The 22,186-nt window shown below is 39.6% G+C and overlaps 1 protein-coding gene across 1 annotated transcript in view; it reads right to left on the reverse strand.

Moving 5' to 3' along the window:
- LOC117828095 (collagen alpha-1(XXIV) chain-like) overlaps positions 1-22,186 on the reverse strand; it is a 94,433-nt gene that overhangs the window by 24,867 nt on the left and 47,380 nt on the right. Inside the window, exons 20-32 of the mRNA XM_034705091.1 lie at positions 20,112-20,165; positions 19,981-20,034; positions 18,853-18,897; positions 18,642-18,695; positions 17,533-17,577; positions 13,836-13,889; positions 12,620-12,673; positions 8,925-8,978; positions 8,186-8,239; positions 5,173-5,226; positions 4,896-4,940; positions 3,394-3,438; positions 416-469 (exon numbers count right to left, since the gene is read on the reverse strand). Of these exons, the coding sequence (XP_034560982.1) occupies positions 416-469; positions 3,394-3,438; positions 4,896-4,940; positions 5,173-5,226; positions 8,186-8,239; positions 8,925-8,978; positions 12,620-12,673; positions 13,836-13,889; positions 17,533-17,577; positions 18,642-18,695; positions 18,853-18,897; positions 19,981-20,034; positions 20,112-20,165 (666 nt within the window). The remainder of the gene's footprint in view (positions 1-415; positions 470-3,393; positions 3,439-4,895; positions 4,941-5,172; positions 5,227-8,185; positions 8,240-8,924; positions 8,979-12,619; positions 12,674-13,835; positions 13,890-17,532; positions 17,578-18,641; positions 18,696-18,852; positions 18,898-19,980; positions 20,035-20,111; positions 20,166-22,186) is intronic.

Below are 22,186 nucleotides of genomic sequence, written 5' to 3' on the forward strand. Positions count from 1 at the left end.
GTCTCATTGAAACCTTCCGATCTAATAAATATTTGTATATGGTTGTTTGACATCCCTAATTTCCCTCAGGGTTTGGCAGGTTTCCAGGAAAATCAAGAACTCTAGACTGATCCAAGAAGGGAGGCACGAGGTATGACATTTTAAGGTGTGAAAGATGCAGAGGCAGAAAGCAATGAATAAACGACAAAACTAAATGAGTCCTTTTTTCCCTTTCATGTTGAGCAACATCTGAGTTTCCGATATGTTTACTCAGACATTCCAAATCATGACATCTTCTTTCTTTAGAAATTCAAAGCAAATGATCCTGCAGAATTTTCCAGTCATTACTGATTTTACAACCGAGAGGTTTTTTTTGAGGTTTCCTGAGAAAATAAGAAAACACATCGATGCACCAATGAGAACACAACAGACTTACTGGTTCACCGTGAGGTCCTCTCTCTCCTGTGCTGCCTGGAATACCTGGTTTACCCTGAAAATAGACACAGCGGCTTCAGTCATTGACTTACGTAATTACATAAAACAAGCATGAGAAAACTTGGCTTTGGAAAAGTTGCACCTATCATCACTGTCATTATTTGCAAAGTAACCACAAACCTGACGGCTGAGTCTTACATGTCAGTGCTGCCCCATGTCAGACAATGTGCAGACACTTTGATGAAACACAAACGGATTTCTATTCCTAATCTCTTTGATGTAATCTAAATACTGGGCTTCCAAGTTTGCAAAATAAACCAAAATATGAAAAAGTGTTCAGTCTGCCATTACCGACACACGTATTCTCAAGTTTCATGACAGAATTAAATTATTTGGAAGCATCAAAACCAGGAATTATTTGGTTTCTATCCTCTATCGAATGCGAGGGTGAAACATTACTCAAGGTAATTGTTGACATTTGCTGCTTTCACGGGGTGAACATGCCTCCAAATAGAGCTGCTAAATAAAGTATTCAAACAGTTGAAGCTGGTTAGTTCAGGTCTTTGGAGAGTGAAGTTGCATAAGCAAACAAAGGAGAGAACAAAAGAAAAGAAAAGAAAATTCACTCACATCTGACATATTGTGTAAAGCAACAAGTGTGTATCAAACACTTGGAAAAAATGGCTCTGACTTTACTGATAACAAATGAGCATGGGACATATCACTCAATGAGTTGTAATCATGGAATGTGAAAATGAAGATGAAGTCTGAGATAGATTTTATCAGACACAAGATGGCGCTGTGTGTCCAGAGGTTGGCAGCAGAAAAGATGCATGAAGCGGTCATATTTACAGAAGATCAAGGTGATTTGTCAAAAAAATTAGTCTGGTCAAGAAAAACATCAAGCAGCAACAATTATTTATGTTCAATCTCTGTTTCAAAGTATTGCAAACTCATCCAATCCCAAAACCTGAATGAGTGCTTAGGAGAGCAGGCTGGAACTAGTCCTAAGTATGTATGTGTTGTAGCCTATAGGTGCGCATGAAGCTGTGTGTGTGTGTTTGTGTGTGCATACATGTCTACATATAAGAGTGACAGCAAAGGCCTGCATGTCTGTTAAAGGTTATTATGAACAACCCTGAAATGTCAGATATGAACCTGACAGTGAAAAGAGTGGCAGTGAGGACATATTCCACTGTACTCTGACATTCTCACATCTGTTTGTTCTTCTTTTATTACCAGAATGGTTCCTGGATCAAAGAGACTTGCCTGACTTATCTGTAGGGTAATATTCAAAAGAGAAACAGGAGCTCTGTTCCTGCTCCTTTTCAAACTTTAACTGCATTAAGAATCCAGCAGCCAGATGTTAAGGATTAACTGTGAGTTAAGTAAATTGTGTCTTGTTTTTTTTTACAAAAATGTTAAGCCAACACATGAGGAACAGTCCATTCATCAGTGGACTTAAAGAGAAGCCAAATAACAGATTCCCACAGTGCTTAAGCATGCAGGTGACTAAGCTTTTCTCCTCACAGAACAAAATGCACTCTCAGAAGCACTCATTGGATCTAAATATTGATGATGGGAAGCCAACACTGATCATCTCTTGGATCTGGTTACAGGCTGTTTTTGTTTTCATATTTCCACCATCTGTGGAGCATTAGGTAATTTGCACAGATAATTTTCACAGTTCCACAATCTTTTCAAACTAACACTCATCATTTTCTCGATGGTGATAATTCAATAAGCGAAGGTTTCCAGCAGAGATGCATCATGACTTAATGCTGCCAGAGTCTCAGATGGTATGCATTGTGGAAGTTGTTTTCTTTGCATGAACTGGAAGTCATCATATTATTCATATCTAACCCTAACTCTAACCCAAAAGTACAATAATTTTTCCTGAGGGTTTTGCCTGGACAGTAAATCAGCTGCACTATAACAATGATGAAATGTATTGGTACTAGCACACATCTTAGCAACATATGTGCTAGCACTAAATCGATACAACACAATTTCTCCATCAGAGGACGCTGACGAGTGTATATTTCAACCATAGACTATAAATAATAGACGTAGTATCCGTGACGTCACCCATCTGTTACTGATGCGCTGTTTTGAGGCCAATTGTCGGCGGCAGCCATATTGGAAATGTTGAACTCAACATAACTGCTGTCAAGAGAGTGTGACGTAAAGAGGCGGGCTTTGAGCCTCCTAACCAACAGCTACAGTGTTCCCGCCTGTCAATCAAGTCAGCTGTGCCTCTCATTGGGAGACTCGTAATCTTAATATCTTCGAAATTGCTGTGTTAGACCCCCGCCCCCCCCCCCCCCTGTCTGTGGTTTCCGGTACTTCCGGAGCGAGCCTCAAGTGGATCCTTGATGAACTAGAGTTTTTAGCACTTGGTCCTGATCCATACATGAAGATCTTTTTTAAGAAGTGTTTTAAAGACTGTTTTGTATTTCATTCTAGCATGAAGAACAATATCGGACTCAAAAGTATCAGTAACATTAGTCATCAAAACAAAATATAAAGAGTAAATCAAATCATGACACTGAAAAAGTTTTCCAACAAGCTATAATATAGTAACAGCTTCATGTGAATGGCTTATCCAAATTAATGATTGTGAGTAAGAGAAATGTTAAATTCACAAAAGATCAAAGTGTAATCATTAAACATGGTAATGACAGTTCCCACCAAAGCACACCGTAAGAGTGAGGGGAAAACCTGTACATGTGTTATTTTTATTATGAGCCCGGAAACACTGCTCAGTACTTTCTTTAAACTTTGACAACTTCCTCTTGGGTACCTTTTTTGTGCTTCAAGTCATAATTACACATATTACAGGTGAAAAGAGGATGTGGAGGTGTTTTACAGGTCTGTGTTTTCTTCCATAGCCAAAGTGAAGCTTACTGCTGATAGAAGGAGGATAATTTAAGCTTTGAGAGAGAAATTCAGCAGAAAAACAAGGTGAATGTTGCTTACAGGTTTCCCAGGGGGGCCTCTCTCTCCTGGACTTCCAGCTTTGCCCTTGAAAACAGATATTTATCGTGAGTAAAACATCTGCACCAAAGGAGACATCACATATATATAAATGTACACACTGGTATAAGTACACATCTCCATAACTAGCACACACTGTGAGTGTTTTTTGCTTGCTTCTTGTTTACTTTGGGAAATAATATAATAATAACAATGATACTTTTATTTGTAAAGCACTTTTCTATACAAGTAATAAAGTGCCTCACAAAAACAATAAAAACAGACAATAGAAGGAGAGAAGCAATACAAGCAGAGGTAAAATGTAAAAAATGTAAACAAATTCAAAAAATAAAAGCTTTACTATAAAGGTGTGTCTTGCGTAGTGAAATAGAATTAGGGACAGACTCTACAAGTCCGATCTCCTCTGGCAGGCTGTTCCACACTCAGGGGCTCTGACAGCAAAGGCCCTGTCGCCTTTAGTTTTTAGTCTAGACCATGGAACAGCAAGCAGAGCCCTGCCAGAGAATCTCAGACTGCGTCCTGGTTTATGGGCGATAAAAACTCAGAAATGTATTGAGGGGCTAGTCCATGTTGTGCTTCAAATGTGATTAAAAGTGTCTTAAAATCGATCCTAATGGGCCACTGTAGGGATGCTAAAATTGGAGGGATGTGGGAAAAACATTTTTGTTCTAGTTAAAATGCGAGCTACTGCGTTTTGCAATGTCTGCAGTCGGTGGATTGATGTTTGGTTAAGAAAGTTGTGTAGTGAGTTGCAGTAGTCAAGGCGGGAGGAAATAAAATTGTGAATGAGTTTTTCTAAATCTTTTGATGAAATAATGGACTTTACCTTTGAAATAATTCTGAGCTGATACAAACAGGATGGGACAACTTTCTTTATTTGTGGCTCAAAATTCAAGTCCTGGTCAAAAATGGAGATTGCCCTTGACTTCTTTGAATAAAACAAGGCATCACATGTAACTCTAAACTGGTGACTTTCAGCAAATACAAAGTTTACATTCAGCCGATTACACCTCAGCAGATTAAGTGCAGGTTTCCTAAATATAGACCGGCAGCCATATATAATCGGCTCATGTGGATATAATTTGATATTGAGTCACAAAGACAAAGGGCCACACTGCAAGTAACAAGTGATTAGAGCTTGTATAGAGGCCAGAGGGTTAGACTAGATGTGGAGTAAATGTTTGAAATGACGTGGTTGACTCTGTTCCATTAGGTCAGAGAAGATCTTCAAAAGAAATGTGGAGTTAAAGAAGATGCCTGAGGATAAAACCTTCTACTGTGATAATGATGATTATCTAAGCTCAGGATGGAGGAAGGGGATACAAACACATGTGCCTTGTCATTTTCAAAAGCCTAAAGCCTTCATCCTGAAACGTGCAAGACCTAAAACATTCAGAGCATCATAACCATTCACCAAGTAATTTAGCCCCTGGATTTAAACTGTTTAAATATGATCAGCTGATGGTTATTCAGAAACTACTTACAATAAATCCTGGCTCCCCTTTTGTTCCAATGTCACCTCTTTCACCCTACAAGGAAAAAAAATGACACATTTTAAAAAGGCAGGGAAAAGAGTCAATTGAACTTTTTGTGACTAACAAACAATCACAAAAAGAGTGTTTCCAAGTTGAACAGATCAAATGAGCTGTTACGCTGTGGCATTAACTCTGGGATAAAAACATATCAGATGCAGAAGTATTTGATGATTCCATTGTCATGTACATGTGTGGATGTTTTCAGTAGAGTGGTGTGTATGACTACCTTGGTGCCTTCAGGGCCTGGTTCTCCCAGAGGGCCATCTGGACCCTGGGGCCCCTATATGACAGCAACATGAGACGCACTTTTGAACATCACTCAACAAAGAATAATCAGTACAGGAAGACATTAACCACCAAAGCATCACACTGTAGCTGAGATGTGCACAGTAACCACAGAGAAAACATACAAATCAAAGTAATTAGTCTGTGTTCTTCATCTATTCTGGGAGTTTCCGCCCTGATGCTGCCGCTAACACTACCACAAACATTTCAAGTGTTTCATTGCCTTTGTAGCACCACCATACAGTCGGTGACTGATACAGATCTGTGAATACATCCACAGACCCCTCTCTTCCTGTTCACTCTTTCAGAAGTGTTCCACTTTCAGCCTATCTTTCATTCCCATCTTGTCTCCTCTCGTTTTATACTTCTACCTTTGATGGATCTTTATCTGCTCCTATTTTGCCTGAGCCTCTGGCTTTTAGTCATGCTCCCATCCCTCTCAGGTCACTCTGCTCCATTTAGCCTCCGAGGTGGAAAAATTTGGCTTTATATGTCTCCCTTTGTTCCTTCCTTTAGCTCAACTCTCTTAGCAATCTTTATTTTAACTGAGGTGATGATCCGTGATAAGTTTTTGAGGTAAGCAGTATTGCTTCCCCTTGTATTCAATCTGTTAGTGTTAAACTTTTTTTTTTCAAATTAGTCAACCTCAAATAGTCAAGATATTGATTTGATACATACAAGCTGCCCTCATGTGTGTGCCAAGAATAACTACTTTGAAAATTGTACCAGCAGAAATAAAGCCATTCACATAAACACCACAACATGCAGATTTTAGATGACTGTCTGACTTCAGCTCATATCTCTGGATTGGTTATTGGTGACAATGCGGTAAACTAAATTACAAGTATGTTGAAGTACATGTAAACGTTCTACATTATGCATCAGCACAGTACAAGAGGAGGACCAGTTAGAATGAGAGCAATACTCCATCTGCATGGAGGGAGCTTGCATGGAGTTTCTTCTTGCAATCTCAGCAAAACTAATGTTTTGAGGGGTTGGAGGTTGACATGCAAAATAACTTAATCAGGCAACCATGTAAGCTTAGTTTTACCAAGTTTATTTTTGTAACTTCTTATGTGAATTGTTATTCAATTTAAAATGTTTAAATTCTGTGTTTTGGTGTTAATGATGTTCACATTCTGACCTTTGTTTGATGCTGTCTTGTCATGTTTTATATTGGTATTATCATATGTAATATATTGCTGCCTTTAAAAGCAGTATTATCTTTATTTCTGTGAATTTTCAAAACTATTTAATTTGGCACAATTATTAATTTTCTAAATAATAAACACTATTTCTGAAAATGCAATTCTGTGTATGTGTCCTTCACACAATGGCTGTTGAAACACCACACTATTGAGGGGATGCATTCTTATTTCCGAAAAGCTTTTCCAAAAGCTCATCTAGCATGGATAATATTTGACTTTGATTTAAAACCTCAGCACGGCAGGAAATACGACCACAAAGTGATACGTGTGTGCATGACAGTAAACAACACAAGCCGCGGCATGTTAAGTGCAGCCATATGTTTCGTTTGGCAAATTATCCAACTGGGGTTAAAGTAAGTAGGCAGAGGATGAAAGGAAGTGAAGTGATTAATGAAGCCCTGTGTGTATTCTTGAATTAGCTGAAATAGACAAATATTAAATCAAAGAGCTTTAGCCGTCACACTGCTGGACAGTGTTGCACAGAAGTGATGCACAAGCCAACCCTCAGTTTAGGAAAGATCATAAGTTAATTAAAGGCAAAACTAAGAAGACCTCCCAGACTGATTCTGCTGGAAAGCAATGAGATGAGAATTTGGCAGTATCAACAATCTTGGAGCTCTTCACTGTCACACGAGGACCTGAACACTCAGCTGAAAGAGACGCACTTTTATCTGTCCTAGATAAAACCTGGCAAACATGCAGTCAATAAAATCTTCAAAAGAAAACTTGGCAAAAATGAATATATTTGTTAGCAGTAATATTTGATGCCAGTGAGTTTTATATTGAGAATGACTGATATCTAGATATTAATCAGCACTAAATATATCAATAGCTGTAGAAGATGCTTTTTGATGACACGTTTTGGCCTTGTTCCAAAACCTCTGTATACATCTGAGTGCAAGTTAAAATACAGACATAAAGACTGACCTTGCTTGTAATATTCAATGACTGCCAACAGAGAATAAGAACTTGATTGCTGCATTTGCGCATCATTTATCATTTTTGACCTGTATTTTTCTGAGGTTTTGACCTGTATTTTTCCCAATAAATAAAACAATGACACAGCAAAGTTCATTTAAAATGTTTAAAACTGGGGCACTCTCTACGCCCCACGTTTCCTGTCTCTCTTCGGCTGTCCTATCATAAAGGCATAAAAGCCCCCTCAAAAAAACATAATTTTAAAATGTTCAAAACTATGTTGTTTTTCTTTGTAAGGCAATACAAACGGTCGGTGTGAGCTGTAACACCAGACCTTTAAGCTGAACATATCTAAGGAGAAGTTTTATCTTGTTTGTTCTGTTTGTTTTGATCTGCTCCACTGTGTAATAAACATGCTGCACCTCAGTTGCTGCTCTTCTAGAGCTCTAAGAGGCCGGACTACATTTTCCCTCATAGATCTACTGTATCTTTGCCTCTTCAACTTGAGATGTTATTCCCCTCTCTGCCACACGGTGTCTCACCAGTATAAAGACACCATATCTATTTGACATCACTATGATGTCTTTCACTGTGAGAGTCATGGGGCTTATGGAAGAGTTGTAAAATCACCTATAAAGGAGCTGGGTCCAAGTGGAAGGACAAACACATGGCTTCTAATTGTTTTAACTTCCAGTTTATGAGAATTGAACTGTGATGTGAAACAGACAACTGATGCTCTGATAAGTGAAGTTTTCATGGTCACTTTTGGGTTGAAGTAGGCTCAGGGGATTAAACAACTAATGCCTGAAAGATAAAGGTAGCTCTTACCCTTCTGCCCTTTGGCCCAGCGATGCTTTGAATACCCCTCTGACCCTGTGGACCCTGTTAGAAAGACAAAGATTGAAAAAGTAAGAGGTGAGGAATACTAGGAAGAAAAATAAGGTACAGTTGAGAAAGGTTGTATTGTGTTTCTTCACCATGATACAAACCAGACCAGGCAGTGAGAATACTATACATGCTTAACAGACCAAGACCTCTCACTGTATCTCCTTGCCCACATCAACACTTCTCATGTTAACCTGATGGATGTAGTGCTAAGTCTTCAGAAGAACTACTGAAGAATCAGGCAGTGAGGACAGACTGTTTATAAAGGTCTAGACTAAATTGTGGGAACAGGAAAGCTGATACACCAAATTGACCCCTTCATTTTTATGTGTTTACAGAGGAGAGAACATTCCTCTAAGTCAGCTTAAGAGTCCAAGTCAATCTTGCAATTTAAGCGTTTATAAGATCCAGCCAAGACACTGAGTAGAGAAGATGGGAGTCAATGCATCCAAGCTTCTCAGTCCATTAAGTACTAATATGAGTGGGGTGCAATCCAAAATGCAGAGCAAGCAGAAGACCAGAGAACAAGGACAAAGCAAAGGAAGTTCAGAAAAAAGAACACAAGTATAAGAAAGTTAAATGATTAAATATATACAGTATATTAAAAAGTATTACAAGTTAAGACATCCAAATCAAAGAATACCTGTTTGGAATGACATAGTGATTAAAGTTTGACACTTACAGATGCACCTTGCATGCCGATGTCCCCTGGACTTCCTGGCAACCCTGGATATCCCTTAAACCCGAACAGAAACAAAAAGCATTGTTAAGAGGTAGTCAAGAAACTATCACTGTTTCATGGCATCTGCTTCATGTTGAGGGAAGCTGTTATCATACAGACTATACAAGCTTTATTATATTTATGTTTCAAGATTTTACAAATGACTAGCATCGAAGTGCGAGGTTGTGGAGGAAAGGTGGTTACATGTGTGGCTGAAAAGGATCCCAGCTGTTTATAAACTGTTTCATATTCTCAAAGAAGAAAGGATAGCTGGGTGCTGCAGCACTATCCACATAAACTGTCTGTCAGTTACAGTCTTGAAGGAGCAACAAAGAGCCAGTCAAGACAAATGTGGTTGAAATTTGCCAAGAAAGTTAATCCCTGAAATTGTATTTAAACAGAAACAGCACTTCAAGAGATTATCATTTTAATCTTTTGTGAAACAGTCCAAAGAACTGTTACCCAGCGCTAATGTGGCTGCAGCACAACTCAAACTGTTTCACACAAATCATCACAATGCCTTACATAAGTCATGAAAATCACCTTCACAGTTAAACATGCACTCAGACTAGAACTGATTCAATCCTTTAACTATTTAGCCATCAAGCCACCAAATTAGTCATCCTTTCCTGCAGCCAGCCAATCAGCCGGCCTGCTAGTAGGTCTGCGAGGCAGATAGGTCAGGACATGGGCCTAAAGCCACAAGCATGGAGATCATCCAAGGCCCAAGACAGTGAGAGATGCAGGCCAAACAGGGGATGGGAATTGAAAAACACTTCCAAATAGTCCAACAATCAAAACTGCATGCCTCTGAGCTTATTTATTCCTTTTATTGACTCATGTGTTTCTAACACTTTTTGAATTTCAAACTCATCCATCTAAGCTACTGGAAAATTGCAAAAAGAAGCAGTCACAGCACAAAAGCACAGAGGAAAGATGACAACACTGCTCTGTGTAATGTCTGAAAAATGATAATTACAAGAAGGGTGGTAACACCAGCAATATGCTGAAACATCGTTTTGTGTAACATGAGCCTACATTCCAGGAATACCATGTATTTGACACTCCACGCACAAGAGCCAAGCTTCCCAACAAAGCAGCACGTCTGTAAAAAGGGCAAATATCCAATGTTATAATAACAATAGGGCCACGCAACCTGTTCCAAGTTAAACAGCTGTAAAACAGGGGAGCGTTTGCACACTCCAGTAACATCCACGCCTTCTCTCTGCTATGCTTCCACTGAATCTTGAAGTGACTGTAGTAAAAGAAACATTTATTCTACAAACCTGTCAGCCTTCATATTTTATGCACAGAAATATGTTATGTTGGAATGTTGTTTGTTGATTATAGTTCTACTTTTAACACCTTTGTGCCATCTAAACTAGTGTCAAAACTAGAAGACCCTGGCCTCTGTAACTCCCTCTGCAGGTGGATTTAGGATCAGGATTATCTGACCTCAGACAGCAAGAGGTAACACCAGCTACTCATCCACCATAGTCCTTAACATCAGCGCTCCTCAACGCTGTTGTCTGAGCCCCTTACTGCACAGTCTGTTCACATATGAATACAATGCCAAACATCATTACAACAGCATTGCAAAGTTTTCATATTACACTAACCTCATAGGGCTAATTACTAACAATGATGAGGTAGCCTATAGGAGCGAGGTGAGAGACCTAGCTGTATGGTGCCATAACACCAATCTCTCCCTTCATAAGGAAAAAATAAAGGAGCTGGGACATTGTTGAGCTCCCAGTTCACATTGATAGGACCCCTGTTATAACTGTTAGTGCTTTTAAATGCTGAGGCATCCAGATCACTGACTCCCTCTCCTGGTCTTTGAACACATCTTAAGAAACACAGGAACTGTTGTGAATTTCTATAGAGCAACAATAGAAAGCATGTTCACTAGAAGCGTACAGGTGTAGTTTGGCAACCTGACTGCTCCTGACCATAAACTAATAGAGAGGACCATGAAGACCGCTTCAGAAGTCATTGGCTCATTACTGCCACAGCTACAGGACATTCATACCAAAAGAGCATTACGCATCATGATACCCATTACACAGAAAGCATTAAAGCACATACCAGCCACCTCAAGGATAGTAACGCACTGGTGAAGAGAATATTGTGGCACTTAGTGTCTGTGTGTCACTGCTATGTATTTAATTTGATCTATGTAAGAATGTTTTCATCACTGTCTTTAATTCTAATGCTGCCCTTATTTACTGATTTGACTATTTTTACTATTGGTTAGGAAGAGTGAGAAGGAAACATGATCAACTCTGCTCCATAGAGGTGTTTGTAAAGGATCGGTCTATTCAAGGTTTTCTCTATTCAATATGAAACACAAAAAAAAACCTCTGAATCTAAAATCATAATTTTTCCACCAAAGATCTCCCGCTCCGGAATCACAACAGTGGATGCGATGGTCTTATTTGCCACTGAAGACCTTCCCTGTCACAAGGTGAAAGAGGCAGTGATTCACTCTGACCAGTCACTATTCAGCTGTTCAGGGGGTTGCTGGAGATGAATACCAAACACAAGTGCCTCAGTTTTTAGATCCATTACAGATCCATTTATTTATTCATCACAGAGATGTTTTCTGAGACTTTACAGCTGAGGAGAGACATCACAGACATAGAACAAACACATAAAACGGCCTTTAAGCTTTTCCAAAGAAGAAAGAAAAAGAGAGGTTCTTCCAACCGTGTCCTCAACATTACTGTGGGGAGACCAATTTGCTATGGTTGAATTCTGCATAGATGTACAAAGTAGTCAGGAGGCTTTTAAGTTTGCTTTCATGTTCTTAAACTAAACCATGTAAGTTTAACTTATCAGTAACATCTGCCAAATGAGCAAGAACTGCTTCGCATCAGCTAGCTCAGTTTTAAACAGGGTTGTGCGCGTTTCGTCGATTAAATTAATTAATGTTGTCACCCTCACTAGTCATCATCAGAATTACTAGTTGGTTAGAAGAGTTAGTTATATTTTCTATAACTGTAATCCTTAAATGAGAGTCGTTTATTGTGTCTAAGCTGGAGCCAAACCACCCACTACTGGCTGGCACTGTAGCTCCCATTTATGGTGAAAGCCATAATGCTTTAACGTTCTACTAACCAAATCTAAACACTTGACAGATGGCTTCTTGCAGTGCAACACAGTTTGTCAGTATTTTGATCTAGAAAATGGAGATAAAGTTGTGTGCCGGCTGTGTCTGGTTTACCTGACATATAACCACTCGATTGGGAAAATGTGTTGCAAGCACAGGAGGACTGAAGGCTGGTGGTGCTGGCTCTGCTAACTTAATCCAGACTCTGCAAACCAATTTGTCATTGTTTTTGCGGACTCTGTGATCCTGTGCTTGGACATGTTAAACACAGTGTGCTCAATTTTGACTGATTACTGAGTTTTTCTTACTATTAGACAAGTGGCGAGCTGGAATTTAAATTTCCATTTAAACAAGTTTGAAATTACCACCTCTAGTTTTGATCCTCCTCAGTCATTAGTTTGTGGACGAAGAACACAACCTCTGGTAGGCAGCAGATTTTTAGCTGAGTTCTTAGGAAACATTTTTACTACACATGGGTTGGGAGTTTACCAACTCTCAGACAAGAAGCAGGGCTCTGCAGTGGTTCCTGAGGGACTGTACTTACCCTTGGCCCCTTCTCCCCAACTGGACCTGTTGGACCAGCGGGTCCTCTGTCACCCTGGGGAAAAACAGTCAAGACAGAGACAGAGACAGAGACAGAGAGAGAGAGAAAGAGGATCTGTTTACTATGACCTGAAACCTGACATATCACAGCTTCTCACAGACTTTTTCTAATAAAGAGCAACGAAACTTGAGAGCAGCTTTTTAAAACAGAGGGTTGGAGTGAGTGAGGGAGTACATGCTTTGAAACCCAGTTGGTGGCACTTAAAATGAAAGGTAACTCCAGGTGAGCAGGAAAGCCCCTCAAAAACGTGTGTCAGTGAAACTCTATCCTTGAACTGTGTTACATTCATGACTGTGCAAGTACCATTTCAGATCTGTTGTGCACTTCTATCCGACAGTGAGCGGAATATTTTGAAAGCTCTCTATTGGAAACACAAGTCTTAATCTGAGACTAGGACGGAATTTAATCTGTCTCTGCATTTAATGTGAAAGGAATTTGTGGGTTGTCAGGGTATGGCTGGTGCTGACAGAGTGAACCAGGAGGAGGCGGAGGAGAAGCGAGAGTCTGACATGCAGACGGCTTCCCATCACAAGAACATGTTCTGACACACAGGGGGCGTCCGGATAGGAATGAAAGAAGAACAAGTTTGCTACAAAAAGAGGGAAGGAACAATAGAGGCAGGTAAAAGACTAGAGAGCTGTAATAATAGATATGCTGACTGCTGGTATAATCATTTCACTTCAGGTTGTAGAGATTACTTCTAATAAGAACTTTTCAACCAAGAAGCAATATGTGACGAAGACGAGGCAAGCCTTGGGCCACTCTGGATTATATAATGAATATTCTCACATGACCTGCACCTGTGAGTTCCTATGTCTTTGCATGTTTTATAAGTCTCAGTGCATGTGATGAGGCAATAGTATGATAAAGATGACATCACAGCATGTTTTTGTATTTGTAATTGTAAGGATACCTTTCTCACCTTAAAATCCAATGCTTCATAAAAGAGAGGTGTTGTGGTAAGAAGCATAATTGTAGCATGGCTTTAATAGTATAATTATTTATTTGGATGTGAGTGGTGAGTGCCTATCTATGCATATGTTCAGGGCCTCAAGCCATTGCTGCTTAAGACAGTCCAAATTACAGGGGTCTGTAACTGACAAGCAACCAGCTGATACTGAGTGACAGGCTAATGATAGAGAAACACACTCCTTACCTTTTCACCCGGAACTCCCATCACCCCAGCTATGCCGATCAGGCCAAGTGGACCCTGGAGAGGAGAGAAAAAGAAATATTGATATATCAGTGTGTGGACCTCATCCTCATTCATCTAAGGGTTCTTTTTAGAGATGTTATGACACCTGGAATGCAAGAGGCCATAGATTACTCTATTTCTGCTTATGGAACCACGAGAAATGAGAGTAGAATTTGGCTGGTTGACAATATTTTTTAGAGGTGTGCTGTGTAGAAATGGGAATATGTAGCAATCCCGAGCAGTCAGATTCAAGACTGATATGCTACCTTGCTCACCCCTCAAGTCAGTGAAGTGACGGTGGCCTTCAAGGACAAGAAGCTCCAGTGACGTATAAATATAATCCACCAGTGTTCCATCAACCCCATTTCTTTTAAGAACAACCACTCTCTTCTTCTACGTCTTCCAACCGGTGCTTTTAATGCAACCACTCACTAAGTACAAAAATGTGTATGTTATCATATTAGTGTCTGTTCTGTTCTACTGTAGGAATATTGTGGTGCAAGATGGTGGCGTCTGGAAGGGAACCAACTCTTATGTTGATATACATTTTTTATATCTTGGTGTTCACTGAAATATACTTATCTATCATATTCCATCTTTGCCAACTCTGTTCAACTAAATGCTGCTATATGGTTATCACTGTAACTTTAAACTGAACACTGAAGAGTTCTTTACTCGAATATATTACAGATGCTACTTTTAAAAACATCTTGATATTCATTAATAAAAATATGTTTTCAATTTCAAAGGATTGTCTCTATTATTTGAAGTGGGACAAAGTGCACAATTGATTCATACTTGAGCATACTGTAAAACAAAGAACCAGACAAAGCAGATGGCAGAGTGAGTAACCATTGGATACTTCTATTTTATTCAAAATGTGTAAATAAACATCCGTATTGAATTGATCATCTGGAGTGATTTAAAAAGAACCATCTGCTAGAAAATGAACGTAGGACTGAAATGTTTCTAAAACATTTGCGAGTCTGTGAACGGAAAAATGCAGTCTGGTGTGAGAGAAAGAAAACTGTGTCTTGGGTACAGAAGTAATGATTGGAAATTACGAGAGGCAGGGGCAACTACAGTCAGCAAACAGTAACTCAACACAAATGGCCTCAAAAAAAGATAATCACTCTGCAGCAAAGAGGTCGTCATGTGCAAAACACAAGCCTATGTAAATATGAGACTTATCAGAGGAGCTTAACCACTTCCAGATCAGTTGTCTGGGACAGGGGCTTTGGTTTGGACCAGTGCCAGCCTCTCCACCAGACAATACAGACCCATAGTGAGACTTGTGGGTGGCTGGGAAGATATTCCATCCAAAAGGGTGGCTATACATTTACAAACTCTCCCATTGTGTTTATTTTTGTGAAAGAATTTAAAGAAACCTTGGTTTGAAAGTTGTAAAAAGTCTGTGGAGTGAAGTGACGTACAACAACACACACTTCTCACACTCCAGACCAAGCCACAAGACGACAATGTACACGGCACCTCAGCACAAGCAGTGAGCCACCAGGACACTGGAAACTGAAAGAACATCTGTCCTGAACTAAATCACAATGTTGTGATAATAACTCATGGGACTGCCCTTTTACAGACCACACTCTTGCTTCTGGCTGACCGCAAAAGCCAGTGTGGTCAGACTGCGGCTGTCTCTGGTTGTTGGGGCCAATTTCAGGGCTGTGTTTCCTCCTTGCAGTACATCACATTCGCATATTTAGCAGGTTACAAGATTCTATATGACTGCTATTCTTACTTGCAGCTCATAATCATATAGTTTATATCCTAGTATTTTCTTTTATTTCACTGTAATCTTTTCCTGTCATGCTATGTTACCAGAAAGTGAGAGTAAACAAGGCTTAGAGTGTGAGAGGATGACAATAAGGTTCAAAAGTAATGTAACAGACACAAAAAAAAAACACATAGCAAGGCTTCCCCTTCACGATTCCCTTACTCAGCTAAAACAGCCTCAAAGTGTTACTCATGTATCATCTTCTAAAGGTATTATCCTGTTGGATGCAAGGAGGCATTTGAGTAAAGGATTAGACGCCAAGTGTCTGTGAGGGGAATCAGCCTGCAGGCATGGGAACAGGAGCTTTACATTGACCTCAAATCCCTTAATTGGGACAAGAAGTAGGACAATGTGGTTTCCCCTATCATCTAACAGAGGGAAATGGTTTAAAAGTGGTTTTCATGTGACAGGGGAGCTTGATATGGGGAGCTCAACCAGTACTGTTTCAAAGAAGATCTGGTTTCCAAGAGACAGCCAGGGTTACAAAAATACAGGTATACCCATTAAGTTTACAGTTGGAACAAAATAAGACCTAGTTGCATATAAAAGACCATTAAAGTGTCTTAAACATGCAGTCACTGACATGAAAATCAAAGCCCAGAGATGACATGTGAACTACATTTCATACACACCTGTAGCTGCCTTTAGTAATTGAGGACTACTACAAGTTTTATTAGTTGTGGACTGGAGGGTGAGCACTCAGCAACAGATCTAAATTGGCTAAGATCTACCACACTGTAAAACCCTCCAGTTAAATTTCCCTTGAAAGTCTTTATGGGAGGCCTCGTGGTGATAAAGGCGTGCTCAGTAAAGACAGACGGCCTTGGGTTAACCTGTACTTCTCAACAACAGTCTTTCTCAGTTTCTTACACAGCTAATTTATTTGGAAAGTGATGTAATAGCATTCATTAGAGCCTCCATATGTTTTAGAGTTGTTCTTTCTCTGCATAGCCTCACGACTCCTCCTAGGCTTCAAAGGTCCCTCTACACAGTTTGTGCTTAATCCCTCGCATATGTGTGCTGCAGAAACACAGTCCAGCATGGCCCGCTTGGTTGCCCTCACTATTCACAGAATGCAAATATCAACATTAAGGGGCCTCTGGAGAGGATGGACATACTTTGGATGTTCAGGGAGTTTTGTGCATTTGAGGATTTTGCAAAGGAGAAACATGTCTCAACTTTCCTTAAGAATATTTATGTTTGGAACAAAACGTTGAAGGTGCATGAAACCACCAAGCAGCGTGTGAAACTCCTTTTGCAGTTCATCATGTGAATTTACAAACAATTTAAAAACAGATGTTTTGGGACATTTGCTAAGCCACTTGCAACTAGCATTTATGTTTTAGGATGAAGACTTTCCTCTTAAAGTTATTAAACTTTCACAACATGCATCAAACAATGTTGCAAACTCTGAACCATTAACAAATGTCTAACCCAAACAAATTGACGTCCACAGAAGGTCTCTAATAAGTGTTCCTTCTGTTCTACTGGAGCATTCTGCCAAACTTATGACACCAAAACAGCATTTTGTGCTGGGAGAGGATCCAAATTGTCTTAATATCAAAAGTGGGTCAGCAAGAAACAGCAAGATGTCGGGAAATACTTCTGTAATGTCCTTAAACATTGCTTCACTGGTGGATTTAATCTGCAGTTTTATTCGTGATGCATTGCATCCTTTTTTAAATGTACAAGGTTCATAACTCTCTCACATTAAATATTTAAAAGACAGGAACTGAAGCCAATAAAAGCTGCAGAAAAGGCCTCATATTAACACCCAGAGAGGGCTTAATGAAAAGCTACTTTGGCACAGCTGGAGGCTGTTCATTAATGTCAGTACTGTACTTTACAAGTGTGATAGCAACTTACTTGTGGTCCAATTTTTCCAACGTTTCCCGTGTCTCCTTTCTCTCCCTGCAAGTAGAACACATCAAACAGTGTGTTGGTTAGCTTCCTGCAATTAAAGAGACGTCTGTCACCATCCTATCCTGCTGCTGGCCCAGCACTCAGGATATTACAAGTGTTAAAGGAACACATTCTCTTCTTCTCTTTTGCGTGGGACTGGAAATAATCTTGTGTTGCTTCTTATTGGTTTGCTGATACATGTGATGAAAGCCTGGGGAGAACATTTTCTCTCCTAATTAAGAGCATGTGTATAGCACAGTCAGTCTCAGCTTACAGTTAAGTGGGTCACAAACATGGAGGAACTGGAATTCAGAGGTAAGCACAAGAGTATAATTTAACATAAAAACTTGAACACATCCTCTCTGTACCATGGCATGTCTAATGTGGTGACGGTAAAACACAATTACAGTCAATAAAATATGCTAAAGAACAGGTTGGGAATTTTATGATAAAATCATCCAAACTTAGAGTACGAGCCACAACATTTCTCAGTGCCAGAGTTATAGACTTGAATGTATTCAGTGCTTGCTAAAGCTACTGCGAAGAGCTTTAAGTTTCAGTGGGTTTTGGTGGACCCTGTGAACAAGGTGGTACGTGGTTCTTAATCTCTCAACATTTCATAACTTGTCCTGTCAATGTGTTACACAGAACAACTGTGAAGGAAAACATAATTTGGCAAAAATGCATGCAGGAAACAGCGCACGAGAAAATGTCCTTCCATTTAGACACATTAAAGACTGAAAATCAGACTTCTCTGGTCCAGAGCAAACACACAAAAGGTCAAACACAACGTCTTATGAGAACTGTCTTAGATGATAAACCCCTCATTTTAAATAATATGCTAAACAGATGTCAAAGGAAGAAGCTATAACAGCAGAACCCATTCCTTGTCAAGGAAAGAAAACATGATCACACAAAGCAAAGACGCTGTGCCTGCATATCAAACAACAACATGGTGGGGTTCAATAATATTGTAGCATCATATATAATAATTTCTAAAGCTCTTCCAGAAATATAATTTGGATTGCTGCAGTAGCAACAGTTTAGTAACTTTTTAATGAAAGTCAACTCACCAGTAAGCCTTCAGGTCCAGGTTCACCTATGTAGCCTTTTCGTCCAGGTCTCCCCTACAAAGAAAAGCAGAGAGACAGAGAATGATCAAAAGAGGGCTCAAATTGTATTATTATATCAAATCTAACAAAGTTGTTTTATTTAAACAGCCTGCAAAAGTCATTGTTTTAATTGCTCTGTTTGTCTGAGTATTTGTGTATCTGTAATTCTTACATTCGGGCCAGCACTGCCAGGTGGGCCGAGTGGTCCTTCATCACCCTGCAAAACAAACAACAGTTCATTGAACACAAATGCTGAAACAAACAAACATACACACAACCTCACATATAGACATCATAGTCCAAGAAACAAGTTAAAGCAGCTGGTACCAAGCATCACCAGCAAATACATGCAGTGTAATTTAATTCATATGTATGTTGATATGTGTCCCAACTGCTTTACTGCTCTCTGATGGGTATTTATATTTACTGTTTTATATAACACATGCTTATCATTGCACCTCAGCAAGGTAAAAGCATACTGCTTAGTTTTAAAAGTAAGAACACTTTGCATTGTTTTGTGATGAAGTAAAAATGCTGAGGCATATGCTTTGCATTCTTTTCTCACTGTAAATTGAATATGTGAAGGCTCACAGGATTGTTTACTGACTGCAGCAGTTACATAAGAGAAGCAATCTTGATTTCAACCATTCCCGTTTGAGTACATATATTAAGTCAACTGATTCCTCTTCAGCACAGTGATGCTCTACAAATTAGGAAACCATATTTTCTTTATAGGAAAGCACACTCCCAAATTACTATGCAAGCGACTACAGGTTCAAGGTGTGTGGCTAATTTTCTCTTTCTTACAAATTATAAAAAAAGTATCTAGGTACTTTCCTCGTGTGTGATTAGCTAGCTTGAATTGCGTCTCCACAGCAGTATGTGTGTGTCCTACAGGAGAGTACATTTGCCTAAAACACCTTTGCAGTGTTTGCTCGTCAATACTGCAGCACTCAGCACAAATGGAAGCACGTGTGAGTGTCATGCACACCCCTGAAAAGCTTCTGTTCCCTTTCTCACTGCTGGCAATCACCCAAGCATGTTTTTATAAGCACCTAACAGTGAATCATGACTTCACCCAGTGGAACATGCCCCGAGATATATCGCAGTGAAAAAAAACTCCCACTAGGATCTAAGCTGCAACTGTTTGAGATGTGACTACATGCTAAATGAGAAGCATTGCCTCAGACTAATGATCCAATGGAAATCCTTTGATGAGCCATATTTTCCACTTTTCTGTATCAGTGAGACAAGAACCAAACAGGCGGATAGAGTTAAGACGGGTGCTGATCTGCCTCACCTGTGTTCCTTGTGGCCCTGGTGGGCCTTGTGGCCCTCTGGCACCTTGCAAACCCTGAGACGAAGACAAATAGGTCGTTCAATTGAATGAATTTAATGGATGTAAACAAAGACAAAAAGACGCTGCTGTACCTTTGGCCCGGGTGGACCGTTGGGCCCTGGTATACCAATGTCCCCAGGAAACCCCTGACAAAAAAAAATGAGAGAAACATTATGTACTGTCATGAGTCACTTGGTTAATGTTGAGTCTGATTCAACATGCATTCACTTAATCTCTGTGTACATTGTAAGAGGGTGAGATTAAATTTCATTTAAAATATGGGTTAATGAGCAGTTGTTTTGTTTGATGTACCACAAAAGTCATCGTTTAAAATCACTGAAGGCATTGTAAATAAACCTGAATCAGACAGACACAGGGGTGTGGTCTTCGTTGAGTGTTTACTTTGGAGGCAGGAATATAAAAACTGATGCAACATGATGGATTTCTTCTAAACTGAAATAAGCTGAATATCTTCAAGCGCACCTGCCACAACAGACTCACTCATTTCGATTAAATATGCCTGGTTGATGTAACCTCCAATATGTGACCTATGACCATGCTGAGGACGTGCAGTGTGACTGGGACTGTCCATGATTTTCACTAACATTGTTGCATCAACAATGACCTCTTTGACATTGTCTTTAGAGTCATCTTTTTCAGCATCTCTTTCAATGAAATCAAACCTCTGGTCACAGTGTCAACCAAGGCATGCTGATGTCAGACAACACCTCACAAGCACAATTATAGCCTGATCCGGCAGGCGTGGGGAGTCAGGACCCGTTGGACGAAAATCTGTCGTTTTATCCTGTGTTGTGGTCAAAGTGAACGACAACCAATCTGAGACGTCTCACTACCTTTGACAGAAAGTTTTCATTCCCTCAGGTACCACTGTGTAGTCTGTCGTGTCTGTGGGTCAAGTCACAGCACAAATGTAAAACTAAAAACATGACCAACTAAACTAAACTAAACTAAACTAAACTAAACTAAACTGAAACAGTGACCATCACAACAGACAAAAAGTTTGTGTAATCCAACCTTGGCATAAAGTGGAGGGTTGTGGGTTTGAGGGTTTGAGTTTGTTGCTTATCTGATGTCTAAGTGAAGTTTTTAATGTAGAGGAAAAAGTGAGGGCAAGGTCAAAGGATCATTGAGGATATTATCTTGTTCAATAAAGAACAGCAGAAGAGGATAGGTCATGGAGTCACACCAATCAGTGTATTCCCTCTCTGATTGGAGGATGTGAAAAAAAAGTTGATTATCTGGAAACATGAATGCCTTTTTCAGAATATGCTTCAATCTGCAAGATTTTCATATATCTTGTGGCTGAGGAGGATTTAATTCAAGGCACTAGCAGAAAGGTCAGAGAATTACAAGAAAGCATGACTTTTTTTTCTCTGCACAGTATATATACTGTGTATAAACAGGAAATTCCATGTTAATCCCTCCATTAGTATTAGAGACATCATGTCAGGGATCAAAGCAGAGTAGTGATGCACTGTGTCAGGTAACACAAAAAAATATGTGCAATGTGAAAAGGCAAACATCTGATGAGTCATGGGCAAAGGTTTAATTTAAGAGTACGATGATCTTAATGCAGGCTTATTCCATTGATAACAGCCGTAACCTGAGACGTGATGTGTAGCAAATCTGCATTTTCACCAACCTGCTATCTCAAATTCATTATGACTTCCACACGTCATTACCGTCTTTATGTGACCATGATCATGAGCGGGAGCATCATAAAAGAGGCCTTGACGTGGCTCTGTGCCAACCACATTACACACTCTAACAGTGAAGTAAAGCTTCAGCAGGATGATTACACTTGTAAATTGTATAGCTGCGTCTGCGTTTGGGATGGCTGGTGTTTAAATATTGCTTTGCCACTATCCTCCTCTGTTGACGCAAACTGATCAATTTAAGTTTACTAATCTTGGACACAGAAACACAACCCGCCCCTGGAAGCAGTAAATTCACCAGTAAAGTGGATTTTAACTGCAAGTTTGTGTCTGTACTGAAAACAAAAGAGATCTTAAAGTTGTGAGTTCAAGTAAACAAGAGTGATTTTCCTACTGTTTTAATCCAAATGTATCTGAGCTAGGCTTTAAATCACCTTCTATAAACCTCTGTTTAAATGATGGGACTCTGATGTGTTCCGAATCCTGCATTC

This window comes from Notolabrus celidotus, chromosome 2 (genome assembly GCF_009762535.1).
Source record: "Notolabrus celidotus isolate fNotCel1 chromosome 2, fNotCel1.pri, whole genome shotgun sequence".
Taxonomy (NCBI): Eukaryota; Metazoa; Chordata; class Actinopteri; order Labriformes; family Labridae; genus Notolabrus; species Notolabrus celidotus.